The sequence below is a fragment of the Nylanderia fulva genome, unplaced genomic scaffold (assembly GCF_048542155.1).
Source record: "Nylanderia fulva isolate GAGA-0341 unplaced genomic scaffold, ASM4854215v1 Scaffold65, whole genome shotgun sequence".
Lineage (NCBI taxonomy): Eukaryota > Metazoa > Arthropoda > Insecta > Hymenoptera > Formicidae > Nylanderia > Nylanderia fulva.
In genome coordinates, this window is record NW_028190753.1 from 194,606 (window position 1) to 215,021 (window position 20,416).

At 34.6% G+C, this 20,416-nt stretch overlaps 1 protein-coding gene across 6 annotated transcripts in view; it reads left to right on the top strand.

Annotated features, from left to right (window-relative positions):
• Nucleotides 1-20,278, top strand: part of LOC114931319 (uncharacterized) — a 53,329-nt gene extending 33,051 nt beyond the window's left edge. For all 6 annotated transcript variants that reach the window (XM_085488172.1, XM_085488176.1, XM_085488175.1 and 3 more), the window contains 5 exons: nt 10,273-10,751; nt 17,678-17,855; nt 17,974-18,195; nt 18,796-19,025; nt 20,032-20,278. In XM_085488172.1, the coding sequence (XP_085344298.1) occupies nt 10,273-10,751; nt 17,678-17,855; nt 17,974-18,195; nt 18,796-19,025; nt 20,032-20,193 (1,271 nt within the window). In that variant the 3' untranslated portion in view covers nt 20,194-20,278. The remainder of the gene's footprint in view (nt 1-10,272; nt 10,752-17,677; nt 17,856-17,973; nt 18,196-18,795; nt 19,026-20,031) is intronic.
• Nucleotides 20,279-20,416: the final 138 nt, after the last annotated feature.

Sequence of the window (20,416 nt, forward strand, 5' to 3'; positions counted from 1 at the left end):
CGTCTAGATCTTTCGTAGCGATCAGCAAATCATCTAAATAAATTAGAATCTTATTTTCGCGGATCAATGCCTCGAACACCATATGCACGAATCGCTGAAAAACCCGTGGAGCGTTCGTCAACCCGAATGGCATGCGCAGATACTCGAATTGCCCGAGAGGCGTAACGAATGACGTGTATTTCACGGACGATTCATGCATCCTGACATGATGGAATCCGTCCTTCATGTCCAAGATGGAAAAATACACCTTTCCCTGTAGACGATCGATGTTATCGTCTATCAGTTCCGTCGGAAAATTGTCGCGTATCGTGATTTTATTCAATTCTCGATAATCCACGCACAAACGGCATCCTCCGTCCTTTTTCCGCACCAAGACTATAGGACTCGCATACGGAGAACTACTCGGTTGTATAATAGATCTTTTTAATAAATCGTCCAAAATTTCGCGTAGAAGTTCCTTATCCGCGAAGGACAATCGTCGCGGCCGCGAACTTATTGGTTGTTCGTTTTTTAGAGCAATTATCATTTTATAATCGGGCGCATTTCCCTCAATTCGCATCTTGTCAATATAATGCGCCTTGTACGCCCCGCAAATCCGCGCGGCCACCTCGCCGCCGACCGCCGGATTTATTTTCAATTCGTCGCACGGATCAATGGAATCGCCGCCGCAATCGATGTGCATTAAAGAATTTACAGCGCTCTTCTCTTCGGTCCCCGCGATCTCAAACGTATCGCCAATCGTAACGTGAAGTCGCGGACAGTTTAAAAAATCCCTCCCCAGCAAGACATCGAAAGCCATTGTCTTTCGAGGAACCACATAGAACTTCATTTCGACCCGTACTCCGCCGACCTCCAACTGACCGAAGAAAGCACCACCGATCTCCAGCCGCGACCCATTAACCCCGCAGAACGGCTGTTCGTTTGCCGTGTCGCATCTCGCCTCGCACGGAACTACGTCGCCGCGCACCAGACTAATAGGCGAACCGGAGTCTATCATTGCGTCCACCACATATGTACATTTCTCTTTCGCATCACCGGGCAAAATCTTTACACGGATCATGTACGGCTTAGGAAGATCGACCGGATGCAACATATTTGTCGTGGTGGTCCGCGCCACGTCCTCCGATGCCCCCGACGTTGAGGCTTGATTACGTCTCGGACACTCCCGCGCGAAATGACCCTCCGATCCGCACACGAAACACGTTTTCCTAGTCGGTAACGTCTGCCTACAATACGCCGCAATGTGCCCCGTCGCGACAACGATGACACCTTCGCACTCCCTCAGCCGTCGTCGCCTCTGTCCTTTTGCTGTTGGCAGTCCTCTGTCCGTCCCTCCTGGTTTTGTCGTTTGTCCTCTCCCCATCGATTTGAATCTTTTCGAATGCCTTCAGCAAATCGGCTCCCCTCTCCAGATTCAGCATCCGTGCCTGGTTCCGCAGCCTCTGGTCCGACACTCCCTCGATCACATAGTCCAGGATTTCGTCCTGAGCTATCGGCACTCGATTCGCCAGGATCATTTTGTCATGATAGTAGTCGCAAAATGATTCGCCTGACTTCCAAGTCCGGGACTCAAACTCCCTTCTCATGGTAAGCCTGCCCGGACGCAGATCAAACATCTGATCCATCTCCTTGAGCAGATCTTCGACGCTCAACACCAAGTATTCTGCCCTTGAGTAGAACCACGACAGCGCGCGTCCTTTCAACCGCGAACTAATTAAAATGCGAGTAGCATTTTCGTTCAGATTGTAGGTGGTCTTTAATAATTGCAGTTGTTGCTTCCACCTCCAAAAAGTATTGTCCCCGTCAAACTCGGGAAGCAGCTCTCGAATTTCTCGCACGCCGCTCGTCGCCGATACCGCGCTGCCCTCCGATGCCGCGCTTCTCGCCGTAGGAGAGCCTCTCACAATCTCCAGCTCTCGCTGCAGCAACTGTTGCTCTCTCCGCCAGCACTCTCTCTCTCTCCGCGGAGTATCTCCAGCTCTCGTCTCATCAGGCTATGGTCCTCCAGGCCCTGCTCCGCGAAGCTCCTGTCTCTCGGTGCACGAGCCTCTTCGCTCGCCACCGATGCCCGAGACCTTACGCTCGCCGCAGGCGCCCTAGTCTCCATCCTCGTCGCCGACGCTCGAACCTCCACGCTCGCCGTCGGTGCCCGAGTCTCCTCGTCCTCCGCCGGTGTCTCGTCGTCCCCATCCGACCGACGCGAACAACCCGGATCCCCGTCCTCACCCTGAGCGGCTCCCAGCGTCTCCGCCAACTCTCCCCACACATTCGGATCGTATTCGTTCAACCGTTTTATCAGTTCGACCTTTAACCCGCCCGTGGTCAGTCCGCGTTGACGAAGAGCGGTCTTCAATTCGGTCACCGTCATCTCACTCCCGATTTCCATCGTGACTGTCTTTCCGGAATCGAATAGTTAATTGCCCGTCGACGCGCTCGCGAAAACCCAACACTCGCGTCACGCTTCCCGAAACGCGCCTTGTCAAGATTTCCGGATTCTCGCAATGTCAGGGCGAGCTCCGAATCCCACTTCTGACGCTGTTAGCGCGAAATAATTATTGGCACTAACCTTTTTTACCTCGTCGCTGACTGGATTCGCGGTCCTCAGATCTATGCCAGATGGATGGATCTCGTTCAATTTATTATAATTAGTCAGGATGTGTGTGAGGATATATATATATGTATATTATGTTCCAATAAATGTATTTATTTGCGATCCGATGTGTATATATATATATTGTAGATTCGATACAGACGCCGGAGCTGCTGGTAACGCCGCCAGAATAATTACTTTCTCTGATTATCAGACTGTGTCAAAAACTGTCAAACTGTGTAACTGTGTAACTATATAACTGTCGCGCGCTCAAATATCCTCATTTTTATACTCGCTTGTCTAAAATATTCCCACCCCAAAGTACCGGACCAATCGGAGTAATTTTACATAAAATCGTTCGGTGCTCGCGAAAACAATAATTCTTACGAACGAGAGAGATTAGGTTGACGGTCGCACAAATAAATAAAATATAACGCATAATAAAACTAAACCGTCTAAGGACAAGTAAACGAAAATATAAATAAATAGATTAATATCTCTCTCGCTTTCCTTTCCCTTATACATACGACAATAAAGTTAAAATATATAAAAATGCTTACATTTACTTAAAAAGAGCTGCAATGACAACCGAAACGTTGTATGACAACTAATTATTTATAATAAATGATTGCCAGTTTGGTCGACTTTTAACTTTGAGAAGATTTTTATTAATTATTACTGGCGAACCTTAAGGATTATTATCTATAATTTTATCTATTTTCTATTGATTGGATTACATTTTCTTAACTTATTTTATTTATTTATAGTAACATTTATAAATGTAACATTTATGTGATTTATAGTTTTCTTATTATATATTATTATTATATATATTTAATTTAATGAGTGTGTATAAAGTTTAATATAAATAATAATTACAATATTACATCTAATAAATATAAATTTACAAATAATTTAATATTATATTTATATATATATATATTAATATAAATATATATATACATATATACATATAATTTAATATTTATGAATAACTATATATATGACTGTCTGCTGACAAGAGGAATCTTGTCAACTCGTACTTAAGTTCTGATTTTGATGAACTTGGATATGTTGTAATCTAAATCATAAAATAAAAAGAAGTATATCTTTTTTATATTGATCCAAATTATACAAATAATAAATAAAATAAATAAAAATATTCCCTAATAAAAAAGTCAGTTTTTATATTTCTGAGCAAAAACGTGTGAAGAATAAAAGATATGAGAAAATATTTTAAATAAAAATTTTACAGTTTTTGATGTAGATACTTTAAAACAAAATGTAATCAAATTTTCAAAATATATTTTTTGTAATTTCCTTTTTATTCAATTTTTTATTAAAAAATTTTAAGATTTATTTTACAACAAAAATTAAAGCATATTCAACACCAAATTTAAGCATATATGATAAAATCGTATTTAGATAACAAATACTTATAAATAAATTGTTTATAAAGTCCTATTCTTAGTGTATAAAAATATTATTTTATCATATTTATTTCTTTCATAATTATTATAATATATATTTCAATTCAAGTTTATTCCGGGTTCCCTTAGGATTTCCGGGGCGTTTTCAAGGGTGCGCCAAACTCTTTACAGTCTCCTTTCTCACCTCTCTCCATATAATACATTACATACAATACATTTTATTTCTGTACATATATTCTATTCTCTCCTCTCTTTTTCGCCTGCTTCTTTCCTCTTTCCGCTTCTGGACCTCCATCAACAGTTAGCCTCTCCTCATCCCTCCTCTTCTTTGTTACTCCTTCTCTGTCCCCTCCTCTCGGCTATCTCTGTCTCTGTCCCGGTTCTCTGTCTTCTTTGTCCTGACTCTCTCTCTCCACCTTTAACATACAAAACCTGTCTTTTCCCTCCCCCCTCATCTTTCCCCATAACAAACATGATCTTCCTCTCCTTCCTCGCCTGGCCATTTTGCGACCTTACAATTTTCTGAGTCCCTTCTCCCTTTCCCCTTTTCTCTTCCTTTTCCTTTTTTTCCTTCTCTCTCCCTTCTTTTCTTTTTATCTACCGTTTCGCCCTTTTTCCCTTCCTTTCCCTTCTATTTTTCTTCCTATTCCTCCCTTGCCTCCTTTTTTCTTTTACTCCCCTTTCCTCTCTAACCTCTGCTTCCCCTCGTTCCATTTTCTTCTACCTCCCTTTCCTTTCTATCCTCTCTATCCTCTCTAATCTCTGCTTCCCCTTTTTTCTTCCTCCTTCTATTCTCCTTTCCTTTTTAACCTCTTTTCTTCTTTCCATTCCCATTCCTCTCCCTCTATCCACAATCTTTTGCCACTTACCCTTGCCTCTTTCCCTCTAGCTTTTTCTCTCCTCGCTTTTTCCATCATCATCCACCTAATTCTCCTTTCCTCTCTTGTCAAATCCTCTTCAATTCCTATTTCTCATTTCCTCCACATCAGTTTCCCACTCTCCAATAGCTCTCTTTTATCCTCTTCATTCTCCATCTCTACCATCTCTACCATCTCTACCATCACTATCATTTTCCCATCATCTCCCTTCACCTCCCATGACCCTGTTATACCTGCTTTTCTATCCAGCACTACTTCCGTCATCCTCTCTAGCAGTATCCTTCTCTCCTCCTGGTCTTCTCCATCCAGTCTTCTCCATGCAACATTTTTTTTCCTCCTCCATCTTCTTTCCATCTCCTTCGCTCTTCTTTCTATTTTTTCTCTCTTTTGCCTTTCTTTAATCTTACCATGTGCGTACTTGCATATCATGCGTGACAATGCGTGCGCAACTTCCTTTCTCTCACGTGTTCTTCTTGCTCTCCCTTGCGCCATCTCTGGCTCCCTCTCTCGCCTATCACTATTACTATTCTTCCTTCCTTACCGTCTTTTCTTTCCTCATTCATTCCTCTCCTCATACCTCCTTCCTTTTTTTCCCTCTTTTTTACTCCCTTTTTCACCACATTCTCTTATTACATGTTCCCATGTCTCATCTTCCATCCCACATAGCCTACATCTTCTTTTCCCCTCTTCTTCCCAGTATCTCGCCCCTCTCATTTCATTGTTCATTCTGAATCTCACTATCTTTTTCCATCTACTTTCCCTCCATTCCTTTCTCAGATACTTTGGTAATCCCTCCTCCTTCCATTCTCCATACCATCTATTATATCTCGATTCTCTTATCCTCTCCCATCTTTCCTTCTTCTGCATTTCTCTGTCTTTTTGCTCCCATCTCTCGTATACTTCCTCTCCCCTTCCTCTCTTTTCCTCCATCTCCTTCCCTTCTTTTCCTTTTTCTTCAAGGAATTTTGCTCTCTCTTCCTCCCACACTGTTTTCTTCTTTCCTTCTCTTACCCTCTTTTTCATATCCTCATAGCATTTCCTCGCTAAACTTCCTCCCCTTCCTTGATCCAATTTCTTCTCGTACCCTACTGCTCTTCTCCCTGCCCTTATCCTAAATTTATCCTTTCCTATCTCCTCTCTTACCATTTACCCCGGCATACACCAGTTCACTCCTAACGTTCACCTAATCTATCTTTCCTGCATTGCCTCTACTTCTCTCCTCTTCTTCCACCCCCATATTTCCGCCCCATATTTCAACACCGTTCCCACCAATCTTTCCATTAGCCATAATCTTTTCATCCAATCTTCTGCAAATCTTCTTTTCCCCATTCCCCACACCTGTCTTATCACCGCACCTGCTTTCCTTACTCTGTCCTTTACCTGTGCCTTCTGTCCCTCATTCCTCTTTGTAACTTATATCTTAAATAAGTGAATTTCTTTTACTTCCTCTAATCTTTTTCCTTTTCACCTCCACTCAACTTTTTTTATTCTTCCTCCTTTTTTAAACCTCATTATTTTTGTCTTATCTACATTCACTTCTAACCTTTTCTTATCCATATAATTTTCTATTTTTTCTAACATATGTATCATCCCTTCTTCATTTTCCGCCAACAATACCATGTCATCTGCATATGCTAAGCAGTGTACTTTTTCCCTCCCAGTTTCACCCCTCCCCAACCTTCTTTTTTCAGTACCTCCTCTATATCCGCTATCAACAGATCAAATAAATGTGGGCTTATTGGGCAACCTTGCTTCACTTTCTTTTGCCGTCCAAAAACTTTCTCTCTCCTCCTTCCCCACTCTTACTTTGCTCCTCGTTTCTCTGTACACCTCCTCTATCCTGCTTCTTAGTCCTTTTCTTATCCCCCTATTTTTCATTGTTTCCATTAACATCTCCCTGTTCACCGAATCAAACGCCGCCTTTAGATCTATGAAGGCCGCCACTACCTTACTTCCCTTGTTATTCACTTTTCTAATCACCAAGTAGTTTAGAACATAAATACTGTTTATCACCCCCATTCTTTTCCTAAAACCTGTTTGACTCTCCGGTATCATATTCTTCTCATCCATTTCCTCCTTTAACCTTTCCGTTAGTATCCCCACGTATATCTTATATAACGTTGGCATCAATGTCACCCCTCTGTAATTTTCCATTATATTCCCTGTTCCCTTTTTTACCAGTGGCACAATTATCCCTTCTTTCTACCTCTCCGGCCATCCTTCCCCTCTCCAGACTCTGTTGCACATTTCCCATACCCACTTTTTTATCATCTCCCCTTCATATTTCCATATCTCACTCGGTATTCCATTCTCTTCCGCTGCTTTTCCTTTCTTCATTTTTCCCAATATCCTCTTTTATTCCCCCTGCTTATCTTCTGTTGCTCATCCCTCTCCCTTTTTTTTTCTTCTTCTTACAACTTTACTCTCTACCAATAAGTCCATGAAATATTCCTTCCATTCATCCGCCTTTATCTCCTCATTCACCCCTTCCCTTTTTTTCCTTTCCCTGTTTATGATTTTCCATACCTCTCCTTCCGTTCTTGCCTTTATTGCCTCCTTGTATCATCTTATCCTCTCCTCCTCCCTTTTTCCTTTACACATTAGTTTATATTTCGCCCTTACTTTTCTGTATCTTTCTCCTCCTCCTTCTTTTTTTTCTATTCCCTTAACTTTTTCTTCACCTCTTTTCTCTTCTTCTCACATTCCTCGTCCCACCACCCTTTCTTTTTCCTTTACCCACTCTCCTTTTCCCCTTCTCTCAATTTTTCTTCTATCCTTCCTATTTTTTTCTCTAACTCCTCTTCTATTCCCTCTTTCCACCCTTTTACCCATTCTATTTCCTCTCTTATTCTTTCTCCTCTCCTCTTTGTCCATCTCCCCCTTTTTCTTATTCCTTTCTCCTCCTTCTTTTTCCCCTTTTCATTACCTCCTCTTCTTTCTAACGTCACGATCAATGGGTGATAGTCCGATTCTATGTTATCTCCCACCTCCATCCTCTTTATCTTTTCTTTTACTTTATCCTCTCCCACCACGTAATCGATGACCGATTCCCCTCTTCCTCCTGTATATGTATACTCCTCCTTTCTATTCTCTTATCCCTCCGTTAAAAATGCCTTACCCCACTTCTTCCAGTTCTTTTATCAGCTTCTTCCTCTCCTCATTAACTTTCTTATCCTTCGATCTTCTTTCCTCTTCCTCTTCTTCTCCTATCACTCCTCCTCTTCTCCCTGTTCTTGCGTTAAAATCTCCTCCTAAAATTTTGTCCATTTATTTTCTTCTTTCTCTTCCATCCATTCTTTCATTTCCTCCATTTTCCTCTCCATGTTCTCGTTAATGTATATACCTATTATCCTCCAATTCTCTCTTCTCACTTCTATATCCGCCATCACATTATTCCCTCCCCCTTTTCTCCCATTTCTATTACCTTGATCTTCCTCCTCTCTTCTTTTACCCTCATAATCATTCTCTCATCGGTCTTCCTTTTTTCTTTCTCTTCTTTGCTGCTTGCTTCTCCCATCTATATCTTTTCGCGGTAACTTCTTTTTAATCGCCTCCCACCCTTTTTCTTCTATCCATGTTTCTATCATTACCACCACCTCCCAATCTTCTATTTCCTTCCAGAATTTTTCCTCTTTACTTTTCAGTCCCGCCACATTCTAGAAATCTATTTTCCATTCTTCCCTTTTTTTCTCCTTTTTCTTTTTTTTTCCTGTCTCCATCTCCCCTCTTCCTTTTTTCCTTCTCTTTCTTCTATCTCTTTCTTCTCCTCCTTTCTTCCTTTCTTTTCTCTTCTCCTTTTCTAACCCTTTTTTCCTTCCGTTCCTGTCTTCACTCCCTCTTCTTCCACTTCCATTTTCTCAATTTCTTCTGTAATTTCTCTTTTTCTGTTTTTAAGTACACCTTTTTCCTCTTCCCATTTCTATCAAGCGTCGTTAATTTTAATCCTCCCATAGCTTGTCCATACCTTGTTCTCTTTCTTCTTTTCTTCTTCCGCAATCTCCATTATTTTCCATTTCATCTTTCTTCACTCTCCTTCATCCCCCTCTCTTTCTCTTTCTTCCTTCCTTCCTCTTTCCTCCATTTTTGCTTCCAAATCTATCACTCTTTTTCCCAAGCTCTATTTTTTTCTCATTTTTCTTCTTTCTTCTCTCCATTCTCTTTCCTTTTTCCAAATTTTTATCTTCAATTTCCTCATCTCCTTACCTACTTTCTCCGTTATCTTTTCTCCCATTTTATTCATCATTTTCTTTAACTTTTCCTTTTCTATCCCCCCTACTTCTCCATGCAGCCTTTTTGTCTTTTTACTCCTCCTTAATCTTCTTCTTTTTCTTCCTTATTCTCTTCTCCTCCTCCCTCTCTTTTCCTTTTTAAAAGATTTTTTATACATCCCATACTACTCCTCCTCTCTTTCGCTAACTCATCTACTTTCCTCGGCCTCCTTACCTTCTTTTTCATTTCTTTTTTTTCCCCCTTCCTCTATCATCCTATCTCTATCAGTCTCTTCACTTATATTATTTTCTTCCCTATCCATTTTTATCTTATTACTTTCTCCTCTTTGCCTCTTCTACTCTATGCTCTAACTCGCTAGTGAATTTCCTTGTGAATTTCCTGTCTTTCTGTTTTGCCTACACCTACTCCTTACACTTATTCTCTTCCTTCCACGTGTCACTTTCCGCCTACCTCTCTCACCTTTTACTACTCTCTATTTTCCTAATCCTTTACCTTTTTTCCTCTCCTGTCTTCTCTATCGATCTTCCCCTTTTTCCTACACCCTCTCACCTACTACTTCAAATTCTCCTTGCCTTTTTCCTCATTCTTTCCTCACAAATACCTGCCACACTTTCACACACCTGTCACTCACACTCTTACCGGAACCGGAAGCCTATTATAATATATAAATAAATAAATATATATATATATATATATATAAATTATATTATATAAATTATTTATTATAAAATATTTATTATAAAATATAATTATAAATTTGTATATGCATATATATAAATCCACTTTTTTCAAGAGTATTTCACCCTTTTAATAATTATTTGGACCGATATAAAAAATATGTATTTTTTTATTTTGATCAAGATTACAACCACACACATACATGTCTAAAACTCATCAAAATCAAAATTTATGAGTGAGTGAAGTTTCTTAGTGAGAGGAGAGTCCTAGAATTGACAAGGAACATTTGTTTTTTAGCATTATCCTAAATTGTTTTGTTATTAGGACATTATTCTATAACTATACAGTTTTAGATTTTTTTTGTTACTAAAATAATATTTGTGAGCCCCAGCATATGTTGATATTTTTCGTCTACTCTAATATTTATAATACTTACATGTTGTTATGTGTTATATGCTGCCATTAGAAACCGCACTGCATGTCATGCAACTAACTACTCCGAAAGTAATTTTCTGCAACAAGAAATCCATGAATGTAATCTTAAGCGCGATGAAAGAAAGAAACTGCAATCCCATTATTGTGGTTTTCGGTGATCATCCGGACGTCATCTCATTTTCCAACATTTTAAGCATGTACAACGATACGGAAGTGATGAATTTCCGGTTTGTCGAACATGACGATATCAAGCAAACGGTGTGCATTTTATACTCTTCGGGCACCACTGGAATGCCAAAAGGCGTCGAAATATCCAATTATTGTTTTATATTCATCAGCGAAGATACAAATATAGATTTGACCAATAATGCGGTGTCAATTTGGTTCTCATCACTTTATTGGTTCAGCGGAATAATGATGAATTTAAAATCGATTGTGCAAGGCGCCAAAGTGATCATTTATCCGGAATTCGATGAAGAGATGACGTGTGCACTAATCGAGAAATACAAGGTATGAGTCGTAAGCGAACGAAAGAAATTGCGATAACATATATATATATATATATATATATATATATATATATATGTTATATATATATAGAATATATATATATATATATATAATTTGTTTCTTTTTATCAACTTATTTTATTTATAATAAATTTTTTCTTGTAAATTCATAAGAGCGAATATTTTGAAATTTTTACCTATTTTTGCGATTTAAAAGCAATAATAATTAAGATACATATGTATATCAGAAAAATATGACTTGTTGATGGATATTCTTTTATAAGCAGCAAATAAAATAAAGTTCCTCTTACAAAAAGTGACCCCAAAATTAACCCGTTTACTGGACCTCGAATTTCGAATCAAATTGTGTTCTAATTTGAAGTTTATGATGTCATATTACTCTTAGAAAAATTTCAAGTTGAGTCCGCTTCTCAATTTTATGGAATGAGAAGTCAAAGTAGGGTAAAAAATGATTGTAAAACGGGTGTCAGCGGGTATCGGACTTACTTAAAAGGTGTATCAATTTCGCAACAAAGGATTTATCGTATTTTCCAAACTCTATACACATATACCTCTATAATATATCCATGAAAAAAGGACATCTATGTATACACGTGTATATTCATGGGAAAGGTACTCTATAAACACATATCCACCACAATAACATTTTAGAACATTTCTCATGTCTGTGATGTATATATCCGCAATATAGTATTGTATGATGTATGGGGTTTCAAGGTTATTTTAAGGTCAAAATCAATTATTGCTAGAAAAATTCTTCTCTTTTGACTGGAAGTGGGGGGCGGGGGGGGGGGGGGAGAAATGTTGAGATTTGAGGATATATTCACGAGATAATAAATCGCCGTATAGATAACTTAAATGCGAAATGGATACACCTTTTAATTAAGTCCGATACACCCGCTGACACCCGTTTTTCAATTATTTTTTACCTTACTTTGACTTCTCATTCCTTAAGATTGAGAAGCGGACTCAACTTGAAATTTTTCTAAGAGTAATATGTCATCATAAACTTCAAATTAAAACACAACTTGACTCGAAATTTGAGGTCAAGTAAACGGGTTAAAATCTGGCTTTTTTTAGGATCACTCTTTACTTTATAATTATTGTATATTACCCAGCCAAAAATGATAGTTAAATCAACGTCGAATCAACGTCGTATCAATGTCGAATTGGTCAAAATCTATATCAATGCGACGTCTTTTCGATCGATCATTTCTGACTGAATACTTTATTACTATATATATTATTTTATAATAAAGTTAATTTTTTAAAGCTAATTTAATGTCTTTAACGTGATATTTAGAATTTTAATTGTAGATAAATTTTTCACTCTTAGAAGAGTGTTATTAATTTACTAAGAGAGCTTATTTATGTAAATAATATGTAAGCCACTATAGCCCGTCAAAACAAATCATCATCCCTCGGCCACTGGCGCCGACTCCCTGCTGTGAGGATCGGTGGCCCCTGCTACGAGGGTCACAACTTTCTTCCTGGCACAAAGCCCCTGACGTCAGAGGGGGTGACTAGATAGAGTTTTACGATCCGTGATTGGTCTATTTTTTTAACGAGACATTAGTTCTCGGGGTCTGATAGGCTCTGCCTATACTAGCCTGCACTTTGATTGGGTGATTTTTATTTTGGAAGGGCAGAGGGAGAATAGGTAGGGTTTTGGAAAAAAGCCGACAAAATGGCGAATCGAGGTATACGGAAGCCGCGGGGAGGGGGACTATGACGCCCTGCTCTTCGGACTATCTCTTACGCTATAGAGCGGAAGAGTCTCTAAAGTGACAGCAGTGAAAAAGATTAACAAAAAATACAGACTCACACTGATTTCAGACTGATTGCTTACTAGGCGTTGCAGCTATTGTTGGTATCATCGGTAGGGACAAAGGAAACAAAGAAAAAAAAGATATACAAAAAATACAAACGCTTCTAACGTCTGTCCATGATTTTGCTTACCGTATGCACAACGTTATCAGATATTATCGATATCTCAGTAACAAATAAGACCTAACATAAAAAAAACAAAAAAGAACACGTGTACAATTTCGCTGAACGTCACCTTGACGCCTCGAGTAATCTCGTAGAAATAACCCTAATAGAAAACACGCACCTTCGAGTTCGCATTCAAAGTTTTATTGCTAAAAAAAGTAAAATAAAATTATTTTTTGAAATAGGGATGGAATAGAAAAAAGAGCATATTATATAAAACAATTTAAGATACAAAATTTTATTCTATGCTAATTTTAAATAATATCGGTAACGTTATTATAAAAAATGTACATAAAATTTATTATCCTTATTACATATTGCATACTTATGTTATTACTAGTATTAACAGTACTATATTACAAAAATTTACACAAATATTTCCTAATAAGCGTATAAAATATTTGTACAAAATGCGGGAGAAAATACAGGAGACAAAGAATATTATTATTTTTATAATAAATATCCATGTGGGAATGATTATCGGTTATCAATAAATCTACGTTTTACCAATACTGGTGCGCATATTTTCGTCTCGTCCCGCGTTATAATTTCATGAAATGCAGTATGGCGAATGTCACTCGAATGGCACTCGAGTCACATTTACGTCAGAGGCAGCGAAAAAGCATATTGCGGAATCTATTTTTTACAGAGAGATATACATATAATTTAGAAGATATCTCTCCAGCATTCAAAAATCTAACGTCGGTAGTACATACATTAAAGTCCGCTGTTATATCACGCTGTTGACTGGGGTGCAATTTCTGTCACTGACACTTTTTTTCATTTATGCAAATTAGAATATTTTTTTATATAAAACAAAATTAATTTAACAATTTTGTTTTTCTTTTTGCACTTGTAAAAAACACTTTTTTTATACTGATACACAACTGGACAATTTTTATTTTACATAATCGTATTTTATACATTGTACCTAATATAAAATGAAGCAAATCAAAAGCTATTGCAAAAGTTAAAATAGTTAAAAAATTATTAAATTAATTTTACATAATTAAATATTCTAATTTGCATAAATGAAAAAAAGTGTCAGTGACAGAAATTGCACCCGAGTCAACAGCGTGATATAACAGCGGACTTTAGTGTATGTACTACTTCTCGAAAATCAATCTAACCGAGCCAAATATAAAAATTGCCATATTGTTTAAATTAATTTTGCTTAAAAATAATTAATTGTAAGCTTTATGCCCTATCCCTTTACTGGCAAAATATTTCTATTTTATCTCAATATATATTTAGTAAGTCATCTCTGTATAATGACTTTTGGGCTGGAAAATAAATAATAAAATATTTTAATAAAAAGCAAATTAAAAAAATATATAGCTAATTTTTTGATATATGCCTAAAGTCAACGTCATAAAAATTATAACCCTCGAATTACGCGCACGCAACGCGCGAAAGGTGAAACCTTGTGCCTGCGGTCGCACGAGTGCACAAGACACATCGGTGAGGTAAGACAAAGCCATAGCGATGGATCGTTGGTCCTTGTCTGACTCAATTGTGTGGTTCTCAACTTGGTTCTTAGCTGAATAGTTTGGACATGAACCATATCACGAAATCAAACCATTTACCGTGCTTTTTACCGAGCGTCACGACGTAGTGTATGTTCACTTTGTCAGGGAGCGCACTAGTACACACGGCCGCTAAATTCCGGTGGCCGCTCTCAGATTTCTCTCTGGTATTTTTTTATTTTATGTTAATCGGTTACGATCTTAATCAATTTCTTACTCTTTTTGCCGAAAATTGTACACACAACGACAGATTAATCGTACATTTATTTCAAAAAAATTGTTTTCTGCTGAAATAAAAACATAGTTTCTAATCCTAATATTATATTCAATTTAATAATTTTAATAACATTTTTATGTATCATTATTAACTTTATGTATTTGTAACATCTATTTATATAAAAAATTAGTGATAATGAACGTCTGTAAAACTTTTTATTTAAATTTTTTATATTTTTCCTACATGCTCTATTTTTTACCTCATAGCAAAATAGAAATTCGACCTTTTGTACTTCAAATTGTTTAATATGCTCTTTTTTCTATTGCGTCGCTGTATTTCGAGAAATAATTTTATTTTTCCGGCAATAAAACTTGAATGTAAACTCGAACGAGCTTGTTTTCTATTGAAGTTATTTTTATTACCCAAAGTGTCGAGATGATGTTCAACCGAATATGTACACGTGCTTTTTTTGTTTTTATTTGTTAGGCCTTATTTGTTACCCGAGGTTTTGATAATACTCGTACCAGATCTTGAGCATACGGTAAGTGAAATCATACACGGACGTTACAGGCATTTGTAATTTTTGTATATCTTTTTCTTCTTTGTTTCCTTTGTTACCGATGATACCAACAATAGCTGATAGTGCAACGCCTAGTAAGCAATCAGTCTGAAATCAGTGTGAGTCTGTATTTTTTGTTAATCTTTTTCACTGCTGTCACTCCAGGGACCCTTTCGCTCTATAGCGTAAGAGATAGTCCGAAGAGCTAGACGTCATAGTCCCCCTCCCTGCAACTTCGGTATATCACGACTCGCCATTTTGTCGGCTTTTTCCAAAACCCTACCTACTCTCCCTTTACCCTTCCAAAATGAAAATCATCCATCAGAGTGCGGGCCAGTATAGGCAGAGCCTATCAGACCCCGAGGACTAATGTTCCGATAAAAAAATAGACCAACACGGATCGTAAAACTCTATCTAGCCACCCCTTCTAACGTTAGGGGTCTTGTGCCAAAGAGAAAGTTTTGACCCTCGCAGCAGGGGCCAACGACCCTCACAGCAGGGGCATTGACCCTCACAGCGGCGGGCACTGATCTCACAGCGAAAAGTTGGCGCCAGTGGCTGAGAGGTGGGGGTTCGTTTTGACGGACTATAGTGGCCTACATACTACTTATGTACTATCAGAAAATTTGCATTTGTTAGTAAAAAATATTTACCTGTCATAATAAATCATGTGTTAATAATATTTGCAATAATTGCTTATATTTTAAGTTATTGTACGTACATAACAATTTTTTTTAAATATTAAAAATATATTCTATTAAATACTGTTATAATACCAGGGTTGGGCAGATACTTCGAAACAAAATATTTAAATACAAGATACAAGATACTGTTTGACATATATTTAAATACTATTGATCTATTTTGGTTTTGAAATATATTTAAATACATTTATAAATATACAATATATACACCTCTATATACACCTTAACATTTATACTTTTAAATACAATTATGTTTTAAATTTTCTAATCATATAGGGTATACTTAATATTAATTACAAAAAGATTATCTACTATTAAAAATCGAAATTTTTCAAATTATAGTAATAGTAGATAATTTTATTATAATTACTTTAATATTAAGTATAATAGTCTTACGGTAGAATTATATAAAAATAATATTAAAAGTACACTGAAAGGAAAAACTATTGATTTTAAATAAATATTTCAATAGTGCCATTAACACTATTTGTTTGAAACTAATAATATTGATTTGCCGTAAAAAGTACTTATTTAAGAAATCCTTTTTCAAAAGAGATAAATATTTATTTGTTTCAAACAATGTGTTAATGGCATTATTGAAATACACATTTATTTGAAATCAATAGCTTTTTTCATGTAAAGTAATTTTAACACATTGAAAGATAAGTTTATTTATTTGAACTTTAAACTTTACAAAATAATAATAATTATAATACAATTAATTGACAAGCTCGATAATTAAAAGTATAAAATTCAATTTTTATTAGGCCTTTTTCGAGCATGAAGTTAGAATAAAATAAAAAAAACATAAATATCAGATGTAACATTTATTAGAAGCGGAACGTTTTCTACTTTTACTTAAGACTTCTTCAGCCGCAATATACAAACGTTATAAATATAATATAAAAATTAACTTTAACAATATTAAGATTTTAAAATTTTATGTGGGTGTTGTCTACATAATTAAACTAAACTCACCAATTGTTTGTCCAAGTTTGAATAAATAAATTTTACAGTCATAAAATAGGCACAATTTATAGCTTGATACATAGAGTCGTATTATTGTCACATCTTCAATATCATAATAAAAACTTGAACTATATAATAGACACTTTGTTGGAAAATGAATATCTTCTGTCTTTTATTTTTAAGCATGTTGAGGTCAGGATAAAAAAATTAATGTTTACTAATTTATGTCAAAATAATACTGTTGATAAAAAAATTATCTTTTTAAAAACAGGTAAAAAAAGGTGCTAAGTCCGCGTAATGTTCCTGTAAAAACCTATCCTACAAAAATTAATAATAGTTAAATTGAATTTTTTTATATCAGGTATGTTTAAGTTATTAAACTATTAATGTATTGTTAATCTTAAATTGTGCTTATGCTTATGTTTTAAATGACTATTTTATTATTAAAATTGATGTTCTATTCTTAAATAATTCTTAAATAGTGTATATTTTTTGTAGATTTGAAAAGGACCCAAAATAAAAGTCGAAACGTTGTCTTGATTTAATAATATGTCTTAGTAACAATAAAGATATTTTTATGCCAGTTGAGTCGTTAAGATTTTTCTATTTATTTATTATTCACTGGCGAGACAAAGATTTATTGATTATATTACATATATCTGTATGTAATTACATAAATACATTTAAATACAAGATACATTTAAATTAAATAATTAATTACAAAATTCGAAATACTTGATTATTTGGTATTTAAATACTGTATTCAAATAAGATACATATTTAAATAGGTATCTTAGATACTTTAAGATACATATCTGCCCAACCCTATATAATACATATTTATTGAGTAAATTAAAAAACATGGATTTTACATTTTCACATTTAACAGACATATTGTAATATCAAAATATGAAGAATTTTTTTTACTTTGCTATTTAGGTAACGGTGATTTTTCTAAGCCCAAGTATGATCAATCGATTTCTTAAAAGGGGTTATGCAAGAAAATATTCATTATCGTCTTTGAAAATCATAATTTTTGGTGGTGCGCTAAGTAAACCAAAAGTACAGGAAGAAATGAGACGTACCTTACCAAATGTTCTAATATTACAAGGTTATGGTAGGTATATTCTAGTGTAAGAAAATGCTATAAATATACAATCTTAATATATAATAAATAATACATAAAATAAAAAAGATTTATATTAGAAATTCGATTATTTATTTTATATTTCTAGGAATGACCGAAATCTGTGGAATCGGGACATTTCAGCTGCCGCATCACAAGGCTGGATCTAGCGGGACTGTAATCAATAATGTAGAAATAAAAGCCGTAGACCCAAAAAATGGAAAGGCTCTTGGTCCAAATAATCCCGGAGAATTGTGGATAAAGACACCGAACGTAATGAATGGCTATTACAGAAATCCTAAAGCGACTAAAAGCATTATTGACGAGGAAGGTGAAAAAACTTTTACTTTTGCGCGCACGCGCATATTAACAATGATATAATTAAATTACATCAATTATTTATGTACAAATATTTATTTATATGTGTATACGCAAACCATAGCCAGTTGAAAGTATAATAAGATAACTATAATAGACAATAGAATAAGCTTATAATAAAAGAATTTATGCTAAAATTTATTGATTAATTTATATTTTTTTAAATAGAAATATTTTAATTAAAAAAACTGTTGTACAAATAATAATTGTATTAATTTACTACACAAATAATAAAAAATTTATCCAAAAAATAAAAAATAAAAGATAAACAGTTAAGATAAACAGAAATTAAAATAAAAAACTTTAATTGAAAAAAATTGATGCTCTAAACATTAGTATATTATTCAGATTGACAGCACCAAGATTTAAAATAATGTTAACATTAGTTTGCACAGAATTACAATAATATATTATTTTGTATAACAATTACTTTTAATTAAAAATATATTTTTTTATATTTATTAACGCCGTATACTAAATTACTAAAATTTTATTAAAATAAGTTTTTTGGAAGAAAATATACCATAAAAGAATAAGTTCGAATTTGTTTTAGGATGGCTACATTCGGGTGACATGGGTTATTTTGACGAAGATGGGGAACTTTTTATTGTGGATAGAATAGGAGAATTGATAAAGTACAAAGGATATCAAATTTCACCTGGAGAAATTGAAGCTATCTTAATGACACACCCAGAAGTGATGGAAGCTGCAGTAATAGGAGTACCTCATCCAGTAGATGGTGAACATCCTGTTGGTTTTGTCACCAAAATACCCGATGCAAAGGTATAACTTTGTTGCAATTTTAATGAAATTACACAGCGAAATTCTATGAAATAATAATTTAACAATAGCGAAGTGAAAAGTTTTATTCGAAGAACTTCTTTAAAAATTTTTATAACGTAATTTTTAATAACTTATTTTCAAGATTTCAATTTTTTACTTTTTCAATTCTATAAACTTTTTAAAAATAGATACATCTGTAAATTCTTTATTTTTTATGTTCCAGAAATATATATAATGTATAATATATATTTATATCTCATAAAAATGGTAAATTTAAATATTAATTTTATATATAGAGCATATACAAGAACAAATAAAATGGAGACAATTTATTATGCAAATAAAAATTTAAAAATTTTTCTACACAAGTTTTTGAAAAAAATTTACTTTAAAGATTTTTTCGAGTATGAAAGTTTCAATGTCATGTATTTATTTTATCAAATCATAAATTGCTGAAAATATCACTTTTCTTGCCACATAATATGTATTAGAAGCTGAAGTTGAGAGTACTATGTTTTGAATCTTTATTTCCTTAAATGTGTATTTATATTTCGGGAACTGGCGACACTGATGTCATGTGAGTCCATCTGACGGTTCCATCATAAAGTTTGACATTTTTGACGATATATTGACAAAATGCGATTTTGATTATTGTTAATATTTTTTTATTGTCCATAACTCCACAAATATAAAGTTAAACATAAATAATAGACAAAATGTGACAAAACATTCTCTATAAATACAAACAAATATAGTTGTATGTAACGCGTTCTATTAAGCCAATTTTTCTTGTTAATCAAATGCACTTGTACTTAATGAAATTTCAAAATCAATTTTATGGAAAATAAAGTTTTAGATGAAAAATTAGGTACATTCTACATTTTTGACTTACATTTATATAAAAAAAAAATTTCATTTTTCTTGTATTATGATTTATAATGTATTTTTATATATGTGTTGACAGAATATACAAGTATACATATGGAATAAATTATTTTTTGTATAGGTAACAAAGCAAGAATTAATTGATTTGGTGGCTAATAACTTGAAGGATCAATATAAGCTTCGTGCTGGAGTGATATTTCTGGATGCTTTCCCATATACAGGTTCAATAAAAATTGCCAGGAATGAATTGAAAATAAGAGCTAGAAAACTAGCGATTAAATAAAATTATAAATTAAATTTAATTATGTACTAATTTTTATGTATAATTATGTATAGTTATGTTTAAATATAATTATATTATATTATTAGTATTGGTATTATTATAATATTTACTTATAGATATAATAATTATTATGCTCATACATATAATTATTATATTTAATTATTATTATTATTAATAATTGTATTGGTAATTATCACAATTTTATAATTATGATTTCTTTATA